Raw genomic sequence first — 19,815 nt, forward strand, 5'->3', positions numbered from 1 at the left:
TGCTCCAGTTCTATAAGGTCGATGACTCCCGCAAGGTCACCCGGCTTAGGAAGCCCTCCTCTATCGCATCTTACGCCTCTATGGTAGCACTATAGAAACAAGGACAAATCTGAGTGCTATAGTAGTAGAAAGGAGGTCTTAGTTATCCTTAGCCATCTCAAATTAATGAAGCAACCATAAGAGCCTCAATGACCTCAGCAGCCTGACAGCATGCCCCGTCCACAATAGTCCTTAGGGGTGACCTCCTATTCTTGAAGACTCTCTCATTCCTATCCAATTAGATATGATAGGTCAAATAGGTACAGACGATGCACCACCCGGTAGTGCTTGGCGACCCTATGGCCACTCTCATGTGGCATGAAAGATCACCTAATGTCTCTATGAACCCGATTCCTTTAAGAAACCAAAAATGCAAGGCCACAACCTGTTGAACCGAGAATTCGGTCATTTTGTTAAAAAAAGAAATAGGAAAGCCAAATCTAACTCTGAAAACATATTAAGACCATCATTGTTAGAATATTCACCATGCTATATATAAAAAGTAATCAATTCTAACAGATTCTTCAGCTGATTTTGCGGTCTCATCATCACTATTTTTATCCATTTTTTTTCTACGGATCACACGTTTTTCACGAATGTAGGTTCTATTTCTACTTTATTTGCAATTTCTTTAGATAAAATCAAAGTAGTCACGAATCCATTTTTCCTATAACTTTTCAAATAAGAAAGAAGACCTTTTAATTGATTTATGGCAACATCAATGTGCATGTCTTCATATTGTAAGTTTTACTAATTGAGTTAACAGCAAACAATATATCATACCAAATATTAATGCCCAATAGGAATTCAAAATTTTCAATCTCATATATAGCTAAGCATGTAGCTCCACTCTTTATTTTAGGATATTCACTAATTTTCGCTAATTGAACTAAGGCGTCTCTCATTTTAGGAGCTTAGTTTTTAATTGCTTTGATATTTTCAATATGACTTTTCCAATGTGTCTGTGACAAGAGTTTAAAAGTCAATATAGATACGTTATTTTGTAAAATTTTTCATCGGTATAGCTTTAGATATCGTACGGCAGAAATTAACAACACTCAACTTGATATAAGCTAGAGGACCTACGCTAAATCTAACGATTTGAATGGTCCTACGGTAAGGCCCAACCCATTTTAAATCATCGATTTTTTATATAATATTTGCTCAAGTATGTCCAAGAAGATTCCTTAAAAAACAGTCTATTCTATTTTTCACTTGCCATTAATAAATTCGAACGAAAAATTAGATTTAGGAATATTTGTGGGAATTTTGTGATTTACTATAGATAAATTTTTAGCACTCGACAATTCCTTGAAAAATTCGGACGAGTTGCTGTATTTGGGGTTTATTTTAATATATATATATATATATATATATATATATATATATATATAAAACTTTTTTTAACTTGCCTTCTGCGTTTCCGTGCTCCCTTCTTCCCTTCTGGCTAAAATCTCCCTTCCCCCTTCTCTCTTCTCTCAGCCGTCGCTTCTCTCTTTCCGCTCCTGCCCTCGGCGCCGGCATCTTCCACCTCATCGGCCGCTCAAAACGCGACTCCGGCCACCAGTACTTCCCCTCCATCGTCTCCCATGACTTCTCTGCCGCTTCCAACCCGTCCTCCCCCGCGACTGTCCAGCTTCTCCTAGCCCTCCATCTGTTCCCTCCTCTCCAACTTCTTAGCGTACGCCCCCTTCTTTCTGCCGTCTTTTTGCCTGCTCCCCCTCCGCACAACTCCCTTTCCACTGCGGCACCCCTCCTCGTCCCTCGACGCCGCCGTCCCCGCTTCGTCGCAGCCCCTTCCCAGGTCCCTTATCCCCACCCCGACCAGCGTCCCTTCCCTGTCCCTGACCACCATCGTCCCCCACCTTTTCTCCCCTCTGCGGTGGGCCTTTCTTTGGGCCAGGTCGCCTAAGGATCCTTTTCTTCCGCTGAAAAAGGAAAAGAAAAGGGGAGAATAGGAGGAAAAATTTTGAGCTCCAATTCTCTCCTTTTTTTTTTTTTTTTTTTTTTTTTCTTCCATAAGTGGGAGGATTTGGAGAGAAAGTAATTGAAACTTAATAAATTTTTTATAATATATATTTTATTCTTAAATTAAAAAAATAGGATAAATATATCATAGGGCATCTTTTGTTTTAATTCTATCTCCATCTCTATATACCCATAGGCGGCCGAAATTTGTGGGAATAGCTACCGGTGCTTACCATAGTCTCGCCTTGGAAGGTTTGATCTCTTCTCCCTTTCTTCTTACGATTCCATTGAATTGATTCCGTAAATATCTTGATCTTTCTTTTGGATTTTTCATCAGATAGGATACGGGGCTTTTGTTTTTAGTTAAAGATCTAAACTTTGAATGGAAAATCTGAAGTAGATGCTGTTATTATTCATAGGGAATAAAGGGGGATCATGAGCTGTTATTATCTTTAAAATGATATCCGACTCCACTCTCCCGTGAGCCAAATAGTTGTTAAACTATTCCATTCCTGAGCTGTCAATTTAGCTCTAACAAGGCGGTTAAGCAAGTTCAACTTTCCACCAGTTCAAATAAAGTATTGTAATCTAGAGTTTTTCTTCTTTTTTTTTTTCCGAAAAAAATGCTTGGCAGAGAGGTGAGACTGCTGTGCCTTTTCTTGCTGTGCCTGTAAAATTCTTTTGTCCCCCTGTCAGAGTAGTTCTGGATGTTTGCATAAAATTCTTCAAGGTTTCATTTCTCCATTCTTTCCATCTCATATGAAGAGCCATCAAACATAACATTGACTTATTGTTGGATTTTGATCTCACTCATGTAGCAAACAGATTTCGTATTTTTCCCCTATTTATTCCTGGTTCTTCACCCTGCAAGAAACCAACTGTTGGGATCTTCAGATGGAAAATTGCGTAGAGGAGATCCTTGGTGTTCATCTTTGCTTTTCTTTCAATATGCTGAAATAAAAGTCTGCTATGTTCCAATTGTAAGGGCAACTTGCTTCGTCATGTTGATACCACAAATTTTCATAGCAGTTGTCTTTGGCTTCTATTGATGTCCCCAGGAACTATTTGATGCAACATTAGCTTAAGAGATCCTTTAGCATTATTTATTTGATGCAATTCCCATGCCAAGGCAGCCTTGTTTCTTTGGTTCAGAGAACCAAATTTTAATCATCTCATACCTCCAATATCGACCAGGTTAATTCTTCCATTGAGTTTTCTGAAGCATTGGTGATTGATTCAGGAGACCTTTTTTTCTCATGTAAAAAGAGTAGTTTTTAAAAACCGCTTATCCGTACAGCAGCAGTTAAGAGGGAAGAAGCAAATGTTACCTTATGCTATTGATAAAAAGTTCTGGAAATGCAGCTTATCCGAGCTGATGGACTGCATACAGGCACATACGATCATTGGCAGATCTCTTTCTCTATTTTAGGAAAATAGTGAATGAATGTGCCTTGTATTTACCATCAATGCAAGTCTTCTAGGTAATATCATTCAATTTTGAATATGATTCGGAAGATGTTGGGGAAAAAATGGATCATGGTCACCTCCGGGTCCAATTTTCAGCAACAAAAAATGTGTTGCACATTATTAGACATCATGGATGTTCCTATTTTGACTATCTTGAAAATAATAAAGAGGATTTTTAGTTCTATCCGCTTATCTATTTGCATATCTATTCATAAGCATGCTCCTTTTATAATAAAAATATTTTAATAAAAATGTTAAAAAAATATGTTTCTTTTCTTTTCTCTCCTAAACCTGAGGAAAAAGTTTATTCTATCCCTTTCTTTTCTTTTTCTTCCTCATTAAAATTTTTCATTCCTTCCTCTTCTCCCTCAAACTCCCAAACGGAGCGTAAGTTCGAGTCCTGAGCTCTCCACGCCGGCGTCGATCGCTGAGCACTTCGTCGGAGAAACCAGGTGGAACAACCGGCTGCGTTAACGCTAGTTTTCACTTTAAGATTCGTGTATTTGATGACGTGGCGTTCTGTGGAGGGTTACCCATTGGATCCGATCGATTAAGAGAATTTTTATTCCTCCAGGGCTCTCGAAGGAAGTTGTTCCGCCGACCCTACCATCTCCGCCGCGTCTCTTCTCTCTCATCGACTCTTCGTTCGGGATCGCTAGAAAGTCGAGGAGGCAGGCGAGGCGCGTCGTTACTCTTCTCTTGGTCTCGAATTTTAGGTCAGTTCTGAATTTCGATTTCTAGGGATTTCAGTTCCTTTCTTTTGGATGAATTAATTTTAATATTGGATTTGTTGGGGGTGCTCCATGGAGTTTCTTGTTTTTGATTCTTTCGAAGAAAATTGATGCCTGTCGGTTGTTTCTTTGGGTGTGGCAATGGCTTCTAAACTGAATCAAATCATAAAGGAATTGGAATTCTTTTCAAAATTTATCTGATATGTTAGAAATATGATTTATTAATTGCAAATAGCTTGTTGTGATTATGACAGAGTAGTTCATGAACAAATCAATTATCTGATAGAGTTCATGTTCTGAGTTAGTCCGCCTCCCTCCCCCCCAAAAAATCATGTTTGCGTGGATTATCTCGAGATAGGTAACCTTGAAGCCCCAAAAGTCCTATCCTTTATAATGAATCAGCAAAATCAATACAGTTCTATGTTAGCTCCATTTTTCAGCATACTGTATACGCCATAACATAAGTATTATTTCGTTCAGCCTTTTTGAATTCCACCTTTAGATATTTGGATGGCTGATACAATGTCAAATCTAATGAGAATGTATCTGTTTATACTAATTTTTCATCACATGTTTCTACGGGAATTTCAGTTTTGAAAATATCATGTGTCCTGTAGTGTCTTGAGGTTTTGCTTGTAACTAGGGTGGTTCATTTTGTAAAGCAAGTATATTGCAATATTGATGGTCATAATAGGTCACGATATCAGTGGATGTTGCGCCTAATGAGAGACATTGGAAATGTTTTGTAAGATGCTCTAATGGACAAAAGAAAGATCATGAAAATGAAATCTTAGATTGACTATAATTTTCACTGGTGATCATTGTTCATTTTGACAGAATTATTACTTTCAACTGCACTTTTCTCGCAACATTTATCCTTTGTATTATCTAATTGGAATTGTAAATATAATCTCAGTCATCTCTCAGTGGATCACAGACCACACAATCAATGGATCTGGAGACAGAGAACCGCCTTGCTGCATTACTGATGGAAGAGGCAAGGAGATTGCGCTTGCAAGCTGACAAAGAAGGTGTTCAAGTTTATCTCCACCAGCCTAATGTAAGGAGTCGTCCAAATTCACGGTTTCTCACTGCCACAGTTCTAGGAGTGCAACAAGGTTAGTTTTATTTGGAAATTATTGTTACAGTATTACTGTATTTTTGCTGCTGTTGTTGTTATTATTACTGTATTACTGTATTTTTGCTGCTGTTGTTCTAGGAGTGCAACAAGGTTATGTATGCAGTCAGTTCTTTTAATTTGACCCACTGAAGGTAGTTCTCTCTCAGCCAAATCTCGACTAGAATTTTCAGTTCGTGTTTGATATGGAGAAAGTGTATTCTTGTCTCTTGATTCAGTTCTTTAGAGAGTTGTTCAACTCAGGTTGGATCTAGACTGGTTCCTGTTAGCTGTAAATCAAAGTTATATGATGGAAAGTTGCAGCGAACCTTATACAGGTTCGCTACCACCTTTTTGAATAAAAAATAACTTTTCAATGATAAGGGTTTAGAGTGTTCTGAAAGGTAACTAGAATTTCATGCAAGTCACACGTTTCTATTAAGAAAATGACTTGACGAGGGTTAGCAACTAAGGCTTTTCACAGGGTTAAATTAATTTCTATTTTCTTGATAGATATGCTACTATAACTTCTTTCATCTCAGCAGCCCTCACACATTAACATTTTAGAGGACTCTCTTAAAAACAATCCTGATTCTTGAGCTTAATACTTAATTTTACCATCAGCTGGAAAGACTTTTGATCGGATCCTGTCATATTCTAAATAGCTTATTTATGACAATTTCTGCTCAAACTAGGATTGATAACAAATCCTCTACGGAAACAAAACAAGACAGCTTATTGTACCTACTTATTGACTGTATGTTGGGCACACATCAATTTTCTAATTGAACCTTCAGACGTGTGCTTGTAGACCGCTCCCTATGTACATGAATAATAACAGGCATATAGAATGAAAAAACCTGGAGTAACCTATTACTAGTTTGTTTTTATCCAGCAGACTAATACAACAGCACTTTTCAAGTAGTTCTCACTTCTTGAAGGTAGAGGTTTTCACATTCTGAAAGGCAAATCGGAAAATGCACATGAAACACTGATCACACTACTGTCATTGCATGAACTCCTTTCTCTAGAAGGGTTGTGCATTCATCAAGACTCATTATATATTGAGTAATAAGACAATCTCTGTATGATAACCAAGCGGTCTCTGATAAACTTTGCAACTAGCTTTCTTTCTTGTGCTGATATATACATGGGGCAGCGGTATAGGACTACTAGGTGATTGGGAAAAGAAATCACCGGACCCCATTTTTCTCTATGTTTAGCCTTTCCACTCCTGGCAGAGGCAAGGGAAAGCAAGATATCAGCTAACAGTTTTTCTTAGATTTTTATTTTTAGAAACAGTGAAATTGTCTTTCTCCGTGTTAAACAAATCCAATTTGCCAGCATCTATATTTGCAACATTCCATGGATAAGATAAGCATAGTTTGCTTTTGTTGTCACAACATATAGAAAATATCTCCCATCTCTGCCCCATTATATTTGATCCTTTCCTGTTTACTGAAATGGTCCTGTTTCTTCGTTAAGCTTATTTTCTTCAATAAGCCGTTGTTTTCATTAAATTCTATTATAAGTTGCATTTGATGATGAAGGAAAGCACTCATCAAAAATTAAGTGTGAGTAATTTGTTCATTGAATGTTTCAATTACACTCACTTGTTTAATTACTTTCTATCAACATATGCTGCTGTCCATTTTCTATTACCATTGAGATCAATGTCCTAGGTCGTAGAGTGTTGCAAATGATTACAGCCTGGTCTTAGTTCTGACGAAACAGTTGGTTAAACTCCTTGATTGGACTACTTAAACCTAGCACATGGACCTTATTGAGATCATATGTAGTTCATTAAAGATGATAAATATGCTGACGGATCTACTTATTCACTTATGTAAATCCTCAGTAAAGAAAGGCATTTTTTACAACAAATTACAAAAATGTCGTTGATAAACCACAGTCATCTTACATTCTCATTTGAACTTCAGTCTGGCTACAGAAGGGTCAGCTATAAGACCCCTTTAATAGGCTTATCATGTCACAAGTTCTACACTAATTTAGAAATAAATTGAAGGCATTTCAAGGATTAAACCAACTGGCTGCCCTAGCTGAATCCTCTTAGGACGCCCATTATAGGGACCAACAGCTTGTTCTTATTGTTTTTTAGTTAGGGCTTACTGGTCACTTGTGTTTTCTCAAATTTGAGTCCAATCATGCTACAAATATGAGACTAAATAACCATTATTGGGTGCCCTGTGCTAGTGTTTTTAGATGTTCATTACACCCTCGAAATAGGCCTGCCAAGTAAATCTAAAATCTGTTGATGTTGGAGAAACAAAATTAAGCCTAAAAGGACCCCTAAAGATCAGATCGAAAGTTAGGAAAGAAGCTAACTAAATGGGCTGGAATTTAGATCACTTGGAATCAAATAAAAGGGGCAACCAGATCTTGGTGGTCTTTTCTTTGAACAATAGATGTTTGCAGTAAGGCCCTCTTTAGAGGGTCCATTGTCCTTGATTGCATCATATTTGCTTGAAGAGGATCAATATCCTATTTCTTGGTTTGTTGGAGGATGGAATAGTAATTTCTTCAGCCATTATGTCTTACCTTGTAGAAACGTTGAGAATTTTTTGGTATGATTGATGCCTCTTGGTGCAAATAGATTTCTTTGAGAATGCGCAGTCAGTTTATTTGTTTGTAATTGTTAGGAAAGTTTATTAAATGCCTTTTTAGCAGATGGCAATCATGAAGAGTTAAATGGATGGTAGGTTGTTAATTTGAGAAAAAAGACCAATAGATATCATATCCATGGACACATCAGCACTGCAGTAGCTATTGTAAACTTGAGTAATCATAGCACAATGAAGAAGCATGTGTTTTAGGGGAAGGCTATGCTTTACTGGGAAAAGAAGGATAGAGAAAGGTTAGGCTCTTAATAATTAAGAATAAAGGGAGGGCTAGAGGGGTAGGAGTGAGATAAGGTGATGTCTTGAGAAACACGGAAAGTGCATGTCATGTTCAGAGATTTATCAAGGAAGATATGTATTTTCAAATAACCTATGCTTCTGTTTGAAGCCCAGAATATAGATTTTTAAGGAAATAGTCCTTGGAATAGATTTGAGTATGCAATGGCGAAAGTTGATAGTCCTTGCAATAGATGAAGGACCTGTTTCGGTGCCCCCATAAGCTATTCCAGTGATAAGTTCCTCCCCCCATCAAATCTTAAGAGAGAGATAGTGAAGGTAGAGGAGAATTAGGCAACAATAGCAGAAAAAACTCGATGCATCAGGAGATTTTGGATCATAGAATTTATAAAAAAGAAGGATACTGGAGTTTTCTTAGAAGTGATTTCCAGTATCCCCTTTTCTGGGGATTGCAGAGGCTAAAGTTTCCTTCATTAGAAAAAATCTTTACTCTCTCCCATGCTAACTTCTTAGGTATATTCTTGGGATAGCTTACCAGCACATCCAAACAAGCCCAGCATGTTCTTAGTTATTTTGTCTTGACTTTTCCATTCTGCTAATGTGCATTATGATCATGCATATTGACACAAGGCATCTTCAGGGAAGAAAATTAGTAGACTTCATGAGATGTTCTCCTTTATATCTTAGTTTCGAAACTAAGGGTTTATTTGGATGGCTGAGCTGAAAATCCTATTGATTCATGGATTGGGCCAGCACAAGCAACAAAATCATGGGATTATAGGTTGGGTTAGGCTTATATTCATAAGTATCTTGGAATAGCTTTGGAGTGGGCCGGCTCGAATTTCTTAGGAAGAAAAAAAAAAGGCCTACTGGTCTTTAATTCAAGTCAGCCCACTCCAAAGCTATTCTTGGGTACTTATGAATATAGGCTGAGCCCAGTCTGTAATCTCATAATTTTGCTGATTGTGCCGGCCTGATCCATGAATCCAATTGGATTTTCAGTGCAGTCATCCAAACAGACCCTAAGAGTAGGTTGGAGAGTAGGTTTGGATGCAAAAGACGGAAGTGGGGTTCCTAAATTTCATACAGGAAGATTTTGATTGTGGAAGATCATGGGAAACAGGAGCAAGATTTTGAAGAGTTTCTACAGCATGTGGCTGCTCCCTAGGTGGAAGATTTTGGTTACAAAATTTTAAAATGAGAGGAAGTGGAAAGCATGGATATTTAATATTGCATGTTGCATCTCTATATGATATTTGTTAGGATATGTATCAGATATTTATCTTATATATCAGACTTCTTAAATATATAAGGAGGCCTTTGAGAATTCCCTGGTATGCCAGAATACCTTCCGAATGCCTTCATGGATGAAGCGAGGGCTTTCTTTTCTTTCGTTGAATGTAGACCTTCCTTCTAATGATGGGTGGTTAATTTTAGATTTCATGATGTCAGTCTTATTGTATGGAGTTAGGTTATGTTGTCTATAAATTAAATGGTGATATGATAAAGTTTATGAATGTCTACGTTACTGCATTCAGCATGGAGTATGTTGTGTTTTTATATTACCATATTCCATCCATGTATCCTACTTTCCAATATTTTCTTTATTGAAGTATCTATATCATGTTGTATTTGTATGTAGTATCTGTATCCTTGCTTCAGATCAGCACATAAGACCTTAACGACCTTACAGGAAAGTATGAATGATGGTTCAAAACCTATACACCATTGGCATACATAAGAATCTTCATTCATTTTAATCTTAGTGTGAAAATGCACTGGAAGGATAATTAGATAGAAACAAATTACCTCCTTAAGATGCATGACAAGTGAGTCTTCTGAAAGAGCATGCTATAAAACAATGGTTCTAGAATTAATGGGAAAATTTGTAGCCCATGTCGATTGATGAGTGTCAAGGGTTAAGGAATAAATTCTAGGACATCTATGCAAACTAGATACAATTTGAAAATTGGATAACTTATTAGATTGAAGTAAAGGTAAGAAGAGAAGTATGTTCTAGATCTAGAACTAGAACATGGAGATGGTATAATCCATGCAATAACATAGGAAGGTGACTATGAGATCTTGTTGGCCTCTAGTCTAAAATTCTTGCATGATGTATACAAAGTCTGAGGAAATTGGTCAATGATGATATATGAGCTAGCAAATAAGAAATTTATGCCAAAATTCATGTAGGTGGAGAGCATCAAAGATTTACTCGAGATTTATGCTAACGTGGCTATATGCCATTATGTCTTAGAACTTACATGTCGACATGCATGTGAACCAAGAATTTAAGCATATCTTGATTGCTAGATGACACTTATGCTTGTTATGTTAAATCATGATAATAGATAAGGTTGAAACTTAAAATCACTAATCACAATTATGGCAATAAAAAATATTTTAATTTAGTTTTTTAAAGAATTTCATTGTTAGGACTCAAATTCAGGTCTCTTGGGTGAGCTTTTGTCTTCCCCTCCCAAGAAAGCAGCTTCCCGACATGTCTCCAATAGTGTTGTTGCCCAAAACCTCCAAATTGGAGCTTTTCCCTAGTAGATTTTTTTTTCAGCTTTTGGAGGAAGGAGAAAGATGTTTCAAAATTTTTACCAAACACCTAAAGATATCCCAAAAGAGTCTCTGTCTCTCCAAGAACGGCTTTTTGGCCCTCTAAAAGCAATGCAAAATGGGGCCTGAGTTTAGTATTTCTAGAATGGGGGGTGGTTGAGACTGTCAGAGGAAACAACAGGGTGCTAAAACTTGGAAAATTTCTAATGCAACTTGTAGTAAATCCATTGCCAACTTGTTTCTCACTGGTTTCACCAAGATCTTATCGTTTCACAGGCACTTTTGACAATTTTCTCTCATGTTTTTATTGGTTGTTTCCTATTCTTTGCTTTGGAAATCAATTTTAATCCTCATGGGCATTCCCTTTATACTATTTATTCCATGTGTATTAGGGAAGTATGGCCTTATGACAAGGAAAATGCTCCAGTAAATTGTTTATATAGCCATGCAGGGTAAAAAAGACTGACTAAACATTTAATAACTAAGGTAACAATGGTGGTGAAGGCTAGTGATAAAGGCAGAGTAACCTAGTGTCGAGCACCTCAAATCCTAAAAAGGCTTTTATGAAATTTGAAAACTTCCAAGTAGAGCTTGAATTTATAACAGAGCAAAAATCTTCATAACAGCTCAACAATCCCTGAACCAGTGTTTAGAAAGTGGGCTTGGCAGCTAGGTCTTTCAAATAGCACAAATGCTGTTTGTGAGTGCATATACAGTTAGTATTTATAAAAGTTAGAAAATAAACTTGATAAACATAAATAGATAACAACGAGTGAGAAATTAGAAATAAACAAGTGAACATTAAGAGAAAAAATAAGGAAACTTGAGTATACATTTGCACACTTATTTGGGAGCCTATTTTAATATCTCCACTGAAAGAAATGGTATGTACTATTCTCTAATTTCAATTAGGTTAATGTAGCAAAAAATCTACCCCTTAGTAAATAAAGTGGGGCGAGTGGAGTGTGTGTATATGAGTGAATGAGAGAGAGAGAGAGAGAGAGAGAGAGAGAGAGAGAGAGATGAGGCATGGACCACTGATGCAGGCCACTTAGGCCTTGTGTGGGTGCCTGACTACCTGCTATGGGGCACCACTGCATCCGGGGATGAACAACCTGCTATGGTGCTTCGCTGCATACAGGGATTACATTCGTGCAATACATTGTGATTGTGGGACAACATCTGCATGTGTGGGTCCATTTGCAGCTACATGGACTGCATTTGGAAAAAGTGGCTTAAACAATAAGATGAAACAACCTAAACAAACATGTAAGGGAAATGATTAAGATATTAAAGAATGGACATGAAAAGAAGACCTAAATTGGATACCATTAACTAAAACAGAATACAAAACCGTCAAATGAGTATTGTAATGGGTGCTATATGGTTCATAAACACTCAAATAAACCTTAGTAGTATGAAGTTAAAAGCGGGGTAAAGATGCATAGTAGGTGCTGTCAGACTATTGTATATGGCTCAAAAGTCAGGCGGTAGCCATAACAGCAGATGTGCATTATAAAACTCAAAGCAGGTGAATCAGATACTAAGATCTGTAGAACCAGTAGATAAGTCTTCTTTGGTGGCTGATGAGATCTAAGGTAGAATTGTTGAATCTAATCCGAATTTCGCCTGCTTGAATATCAGAAAATGGTATTTGGTAAATTGAAGTTTGCTGTTCTTATTGAATCGAATGCCTTTTACACTCCTTGGGATGGTTATTAGGGTCAAAATATGGAGCATGTTTCAGGTTTAAGATGATTAGAATCGCAAGATGCCATCCTCAGTACAAAAGATTTATCTAGACATTATATTTAAAAAAACAACCATGTAACGTATGTGCCAAGACTAACATTAATTACTTTCTGGTGCCTTTGGAGATCAGATTTGGTGTCTGCTTAGTGAATTGACTCAGGTAAGTGCACCCAGTCCCTCTTTTGTAATTTTGTCCAAAAGCAACCTGGCAAATTTCAGATTATAACCTATTTCGATATCCCAACGAATGGAATCAGTCCAAGATACTATTCCAGAGATCCCTTCTCAATCTTAGACCTTTTTTGGGCCCTTAACAGCTTAAAGGCATGCATAAACCTCTTTTGGTTGTCCTGTGACTTAGTCATCATATCAGAGCATCACTGCAGCCGTAGAGATTTCTTATGACACTTTTTGTGCCCATCCCACTATTGGCTTTATTTACGTATTGTGAAAGCTAAGCATAATACCTTATTTCTTCTGATCATCTTATCTGAGCTTCTGCAAAAAGTGGCACTTTAAATCAAAGACCGGGGGCAGCACGCCACAAGGATTTAAATACATAGGTGATGCGCTGTTCAAGTGATTTTGCCACCAAGTAATGTTCCGCAGCTAAAGTCTGAAAACTGTATCATTGTCACTTAAAATAGATATTCTTGTTAGGACAAAGGCAGCAGAGGATCATTTCTGCTTGCATCTTACCAGTGGCTGCGATCCCAAGGTTGTCTGGTAGACAGTGGTCTGCACTGGTGGTGAAACTGCAAATTTTCAAATTTCTGTTTAAGGTCAATATGTCACTTGTTTATTAGCAGCTTCTCTAAGAAATAGCCAAAACTTTACTGAAAGCAATATTCTTTGCATCTTATCAATCTAATTTTGCTTGTTGAATTTTTTCATCATTTACAGAGTCCTAGTTTTTCTCCAGTGTGTTGGATGTTTATGTCTGACTAGTTGGCTAATATTATTTAAATGTTGATTATTCTTCAGCAAATCGAACTGTCGAGGTTGGTGAAATGTGGCGTGCTCGAGAAAAGGAACTGGAGTTGGAGGCTAAGCTGAAGAGTGGCACAAAAGATGAAAGCACATTGAGGGCTGACAAACAGCACACTAATTTGATAAAATCAAGTTCTAGTTCAAGGCACAAACAAGCCAATAGAGATCCTGCTGTTTCTTCTTCATCGAGCAAACGGGGTCCTGAGGATCGCAACTTTGATGATGATGATGGTCTAAGGGATGCTGAAATTGAAGAGTTTCTTCACTCAAGGTAAGCAATGGCTGATCATCTCGTTATTTTGTCATCGGACTGAATATTGCATTAACTATGGACTTGCCGAACATCAAAGCAATTGCAATTTTCTGGCATGTCATTTAACATGTAAACTATGTTTGTAATCTCCTTTTAGACAGTCCTTTGGTTTTTATAGTCTATTGATTTTATATATATTCAGCTTCATTAAGAGTAAAGTGCCACTTTGTGGTTGCACTTCACGAGTAATTTGTGTTGAGCACAGGATGGGTGCTTTTATTGCTTTCTCTGATGTTCCTCATGGACAAGAACTCCTTTGTGTTGCATGCCAGGGCCAAGCGAGGCAGAGGTGCCATAGGTTCAAGGATGGATGAACCTGGTCCATATCTCTCATCAACATCTTTAGATCATGATGGACAGCCCTTGTTGAATCCTGATGTGCGGGTGAAAGAAGAATGGGAACGCCGGGTTCTTGGTCCAGAAAAGCCTTCTGTTCTAAGATCTTATGAGCTGCTTAAAGATGATTCTGATATAAAGGTTAAGACTGATGATTCATGTATCGCAAAGAAACACCATTCCAAAGAGAAGAAGAGATCAGAGGAGAAAAAGTCAAGGAAAACAAAAAGGAAGGAGAAGAGATCCAAGCATCACCATAAGAGTCGGAGAAGAGAGTGACTTGAGAAATATAAAGCAAGGTTCTGTACCTGAAAGCCTGTTGTACTGTTGTCTGGATATTGTTTAGTTGCTCTCTAACAAGATTGCACTATTCAAATTGAATCTTGTTCAATATACGTGATCTGTTGATTCACTGAGCAACCTGGCCCCTTTTTTCCATAAAATTTGGCTGTCTGTGGATAATCAAGTTGTTTCACTTCTTTCTTTTCTTCTTAGTTTTCCTACTTTTGGGCAAAGAAAGTTACTGCATTCATCATGTTTAATATCCATGTACATCTATATAAGTTATGTAGCTTTGAGTTTAATGCTAGCACTGAGTTACAATCAAGGTTTTCCATACTGGTTAATACCAGTGCGTACCGACTATATCCTATCGGTCCCAAATCAGTATACGGTACAGAAGGTGTACCAACTTTAATATGCTGAACCGGCCTTCGTACCTTATGTACCGACACCGTAATAGAATGGTACCGGTATAGGATTTGGTACCAAGACAGTGAACCTTGTTAGAAAATTTTCTGCTCGTTGTAAGAGTAACAAGGTTGTTATTTGTCAGACTAAGATAGATCTGCTTTTCACTGTGGCCTTTAGAGACCCTTATATTGTGCTCCATGAGTGAATATAGGAATATACTTCTCAGCATATTTGGTTATTTTTAGCATCTATTAGAAGTTGAAAGCCAAGAATTCCTTTCAGTGGGTTATAAAATCTTTTATCAAAATGTTTTGAAGAATTGTTCAAGTGCAATGTTGTAAGCTATGTCAAAATATATTTTCATGCATTTGATCTAGGAGATGGTGTGATCAGATCAGATTTTGGTCCGTCGCATGGATTGGTTCCTACTCACTTTCTGTATCTCTTCCCCAGTCTGTATTGCCATGTGCTTTACCCTAATGGTTTAAGTTGGCATTTTAACCTTTCTCACCCATTTGACAGCTAAGCTAATGATGAATGTAATCAACTGATGCGTATTCTCCTCTCTATCAGGCCATCAAGAGTTGCTGATAGGCCACTTTGGAAGCTCACAGCAGACAGATCATTGTCAAGACTCAGCAATCCTCCTCATGTACACTCTTTCTTCTCCTTACTAATTATAAACAGGTGGGTGGGTGGCCAGTCTCTCTCTCTCCTCTTTAAATCAAAATTATATTTTACCTATTGTATTTCATAATTGTGTCAATTTTCAAGAAACTAGTTGATAAATGCAACTTATGGATGCTTGATCCTTAATATATTGGACCATTGTTTCAACTTACAGTTCTGGATGTGGTCATGAAACTATTATTTCAATATCGTCTAGTTTAATTAGTAAAGCCCTTAATAATTCTTCTTAAAAATTTATTTTTATATAAAGGGTTAAAAAAATTGCTAAATTCTGTAAGCAAGGTTTCAAATGCCGGCCTGTGCTTGTTTGTGCCAACAGGATGCACCAAGGCACGCCAATATTGTTACCTAGAATGAGTTGGCAGAACATCCATTAATTTTGTTTGTAATATTTTCTATATTAAAACAAAGGTTCTTGGTGTTTTCAAATTTTGATTGCGGCATGTGCCATGCTGGCCACTGGCTGCTATATCCAGTGTTATAGCACTTAGATCTTTGTCAAAAACCTAGACCATATGTCATTACTAGCCCTGAAATGGTTGTTAGAGGTTGTGATAGTCAATGCTAATCCGGTTCATTGGATGTTAGTTGTTAGTCACTGGTATATGATATTTTTATGTGAAGTGACCCAAACGGAAACTACATGTCCTAAATATTAACAACTCGTTTGGTTCTCAATGGAAAAATGAAGAAAAGTCTTATTTTTTTATTAGAGTTTTTAAAAAAGAGAGATGGAAAAGTAATTTTTCAATAAGAATTAGATTTCCACATTTTATAGAAAAGAAAAAGACTCATGTGGGATGTAGAAAAGTCCAATATCTACCTGCCAAAAATTAGAATATTTTTTTTTTCCCAAATATGCCCTTAAGCTTTTAGATAAAATGGGATAAGATCTTTCTCTTGTAGATTGATTTAATTCCAAATCAAAACTCAATCTTATGCCTTTGTTGGTTGTGAATGAAGGCTAAGTGAGAATCTTTTGCCTACTTGCATTGATGGCTACCTTTAGATTACTATAGACTTCAAAATTGGTGCTCACTTGATTGTCATCCCATATAGCCTTAGTTTTGAACAGGTTATTTTGAGGGAAAAGTAGCTAAATGGTCCCTACAACAATACACTTGACCAAATGAAGATACACTATATATGTGCCATTGATATTGCAAAGAAATTACTTAAAGAAGGTATGACATAATGAATCCAGCATACACCAATAGATACATACTAAACCAAACCTTTGGTGGTGCAAGAGGGCATCAGTTTGGGCAAATATTGCCTGAATCACTAGGATCGGTTCTAGATCAAACGGATCGCGGCAAGTTAAGGTTGGCTCACCTCAAGCTAGCCTTGAATCAAGCTTTACTGCCTAGTACTACTTGGGATAACTAAAACAAAACAAGCTCGAAATTAAAATCAAGCCGAGCCAAAAATCGAGCCATCTCAATTAAGCTTTGCACAATAAACCTTGATAATATTTAAGTTATATATCCTGTATTTCGTATATCATTGATTTAATCTTGGGCTAGTTTCAGCTTGACTTAGGATTATCTGACTAATCAAATAGCCTCCTGTTCAGCTTGATTCGAAATTAACCTTGAACTAATGATAAATAAATGGAGCTTGATTTTGGAGTTTAGGCTGATAACTCATTTGACACCAATGATGATCAAATGCAAACTCGATCAAACTCGGTTCAATTACACCCCAGTGACAAAACAAAAAGGTGTTATTGATGAGCCAGTCATGGATGGGGCCATTGTTAGTTTGATTGTCTATTAAATCTTGATCATGCTGTCTCAAGGTCATGACAGAATCTGCTGAATTAACCTCAAGCCCAGCCCAACCAAAGATGATACAGACCTACATTGACTTTGCACTAACTAATTCATCAGTAACCCTCAAGATAGACACCTTATTTTGTACAGAAAATTATTATATACTCCAAAAAAATGTTTTCTTCTTATTTTTATCAACAAGAATTAATCTAATAGATACAACAATGACAACATATTAATAAAGAGAGTTATAAAATAAACTCTATATATGATGCATACATGTCCATTCAATTCTTGTGGGCCATTCAGCCTAGGAAATAAACCCAATAAACCTGTTCAACAAATAAGGACTTGTACCTGGTATAGAGTGGTCAATGCCAGCTAAGGTGCACATCCAGAATGGCCATGATAGAGAAAAAAAAATTAGTAGTAGTGGCTGGCCAATATCAAGATGAACGAGATCTAGGTTTATATCGGCCAATAATTAATTTTCTTGAGATCAGAATATCTGCAGTGTTAGTTAAAATCAAGATAAATTACTATCTTAAGATATTAATTTTTGTATTTAATTATTGAAATCTCTTCATTATTTTGTATTTAATAGATTTTATATTTGCCGATATCTCGTAGATATATAGGATGTATCAGTCGAGATAATAAGTCCAAGATTTTGGTGCTCAATACAAACATAAATCAAGGTCTCTACCAAGATGAGAATCTTCTTTAAGATTGACAGCTGTTTAAGATTAGACAAAGGAAAATATAGGTTAGGTTTACTTACAATTACATCATACCTAGATTTATTCAAGAAATAACCTTCCAAATTCCTGTCAAGCCTTCTCTAGAGAAAGATTCATTCTTAAAATGGTGAGAATGATTCAACTATATATCCACTTGGGAACCAGCTTTTACTTTCAGTTCTCTGCTCCTTTTGGCTTTTATGCTTTAGCTTTAGCATGTTCCCTTGCCTCTGTGCCGACATTCTGGCTTGGCTCTTAATGGAACCCAGAATTTCAATTCTTTCTTGATCATTGTCCCTTGTTCCACAAACATCTGGCTGATAGCTTATGACACAAATTAGCATTTGAATCCTCATGTATTCCATAGATAAGGAAGGATCTTCTGTTCTTTGCCCTATTTTTGGCTCTAGTGAGCTTTCCCTTGTGAATTGCTGGATTGGTCCAATTTATAAACAAACAATTCCTTAGCCACCTACTAGCCTTCATGCTCAGCTTAAGTAGAACAAGAGGTGTTACACAAAAGATCCCATAAGTTGGTCGAGTTCCCGGTCTAAGCTAGCATCATGACACTAGAATACATATGTTAGTTGGCCACAAATTTGAGTCTAGCTAGCAGCAAATTCTCTTCATTCATTGACGTCAAGCCAAGAAGCACTGTTCCTTTCCTTTCCTTTCCTGCAGTTCTATATCTTGTTTCCACATGATTGGAAAGAAGAACAAATTCCTACTTTGAAGTGTGTTAATTATGATTTCTTTGGTTAATAGTCATCTAAATCTTTAGCTGGGGCCGCATTTAACTTAAAGGCAAAAAACAAATGCTTTGAAAAGGATGGACCAACCAACCTCCTTTTCTATATGCCTTGCCTTTGTGTTTTTTGTGCATTCACCAAACTTGATGGTGGTGTGGTGACTAATCAACTGCAAGTGGGAGTCAAGTTTGGTATAATAATCCTTTGTCACATTGTTCTTGCCTTCCCAATCATGGCTGCCAATGTTAATTGCACCAGATGCAATGTGTGCATCACATTTCTCACTGTCCCTCTCACATCTGTTTCATGTTGAATGTCATCATAGGTTGCTTCGAGGCGTGCTCGCCGATTTCTATTAGTTCGGTAATTTTCTGGTTCCGATTTAGCCTATGCTAAGAAATGACAAGTTATGGTTATGAGACTATCTATGGTTTGTATTTTACTCATTTGACTCCCCCCACCCACCTCCTATTTTGTATTTTGTTGACAGATGTTTGCAAGCCGTCACGCTACCAAGCAGTCTATTAAGAATGGAAAGCAATGAAGCAACACATATGTTTCTTTTTGGGAGAAGAAATATAGAGATATTTATTTGTTGAAAGAATTATTTATAAAAGTGAATATGCTCTATGAGATAATTAAACACTCATTGCATGTATCCTTTATTTTTTGAGAGAAAACATTGCATGTATCTTATTGAAGAAAGAGAACTTATAATAGGTGTTTTCTGAAAGAAATCACTGCTAATCTTATAACTGATAAAGGCAAAGTGGGAACATTTACTAACAGCATTTTAGCAATCTGATCAGAGAGAAGAGAAGAGATCCGTCTTTCTCTACCCTAATTGAAGTCCTTAATGTTGCGGAAACTTAAAGGAGTAGGAGATAGGATTTTTCTTTTTTTTCTTCGGTACTTCGTTAACATAAGTATGGCTCTATACATAATATAATAAAGTTGCTCTATTATTCGTTATTGTTTGCACTCTATTTGCAATGATTGTAAGCAATTCCA

General features: G+C 36.9%; 1 protein-coding gene across 5 annotated transcripts; it reads left to right on the forward strand.

Annotated features, from left to right (window-relative positions):
• Positions 1–3,794: 3,794 nt before the first annotated feature.
• Positions 3,795–19,541, forward strand: LOC103721838. Of its 5 annotated transcripts, XR_003388473.2 has the most exons (8): positions 3,795–3,926; positions 4,049–4,190; positions 5,122–5,323; positions 13,503–13,779; positions 14,094–14,456; positions 15,424–15,537; positions 19,130–19,167; positions 19,295–19,541. XR_003388473.2 is itself a non-coding variant. In XM_008812196.4 (6 exons), the coding sequence occupies exons 3-5, from the start codon at positions 5,155–5,157 to the stop codon at positions 14,434–14,436; spliced, it is 789 nt and encodes a 262-aa protein (XP_008810418.2). In that variant the 5' UTR covers positions 3,795–3,926; positions 4,049–4,190; positions 5,122–5,154; the 3' UTR covers positions 14,437–14,456; positions 15,424–15,692. The 5 variants fall into 5 exon arrangements, 3 of the variants coding, with proteins under 3 accessions (XP_008810418.2, XP_008810419.2, XP_008810421.2); XR_005507101.1 differs by lacking the exon at positions 19,130–19,167; XM_008812196.4 differs by lacking the exons at positions 19,130–19,167; positions 19,295–19,541 and having other exon boundaries at positions 15,424–15,692.
• Positions 19,542–19,815: the final 274 nt, after the last annotated feature.

Source organism: Phoenix dactylifera, unplaced genomic scaffold, assembly GCF_009389715.1.
Source record: "Phoenix dactylifera cultivar Barhee BC4 unplaced genomic scaffold, palm_55x_up_171113_PBpolish2nd_filt_p 000090F, whole genome shotgun sequence".
Taxonomy (NCBI): Eukaryota; Viridiplantae; Streptophyta; class Magnoliopsida; order Arecales; family Arecaceae; genus Phoenix; species Phoenix dactylifera.

What these genes read in the sequence shown, in the direction of transcription:
- LOC103721838 (XM_008812196.4), top strand. Translation starts at nt 5,155, where the DNA reads ATGGATCTGGAGACAGAGAACCGCCTTGCTGCATTACTGATGGAAGAG. An exon ending in AGTTCTAGGAGTGCAACAAG is followed by an intron (nt 5,324 to 13,502) that starts GTTAGTTTTATT and finishes ATTATTCTTCAG; the next exon opens with CAAATCGAACTGTCGAGGTT. An exon ending in GAAGAGTTTCTTCACTCAAG is followed by an intron (nt 13,780 to 14,093) that starts GTAAGCAATGGC and finishes GTTGCATGCCAG; the next exon opens with GGCCAAGCGAGGCAGAGGTG.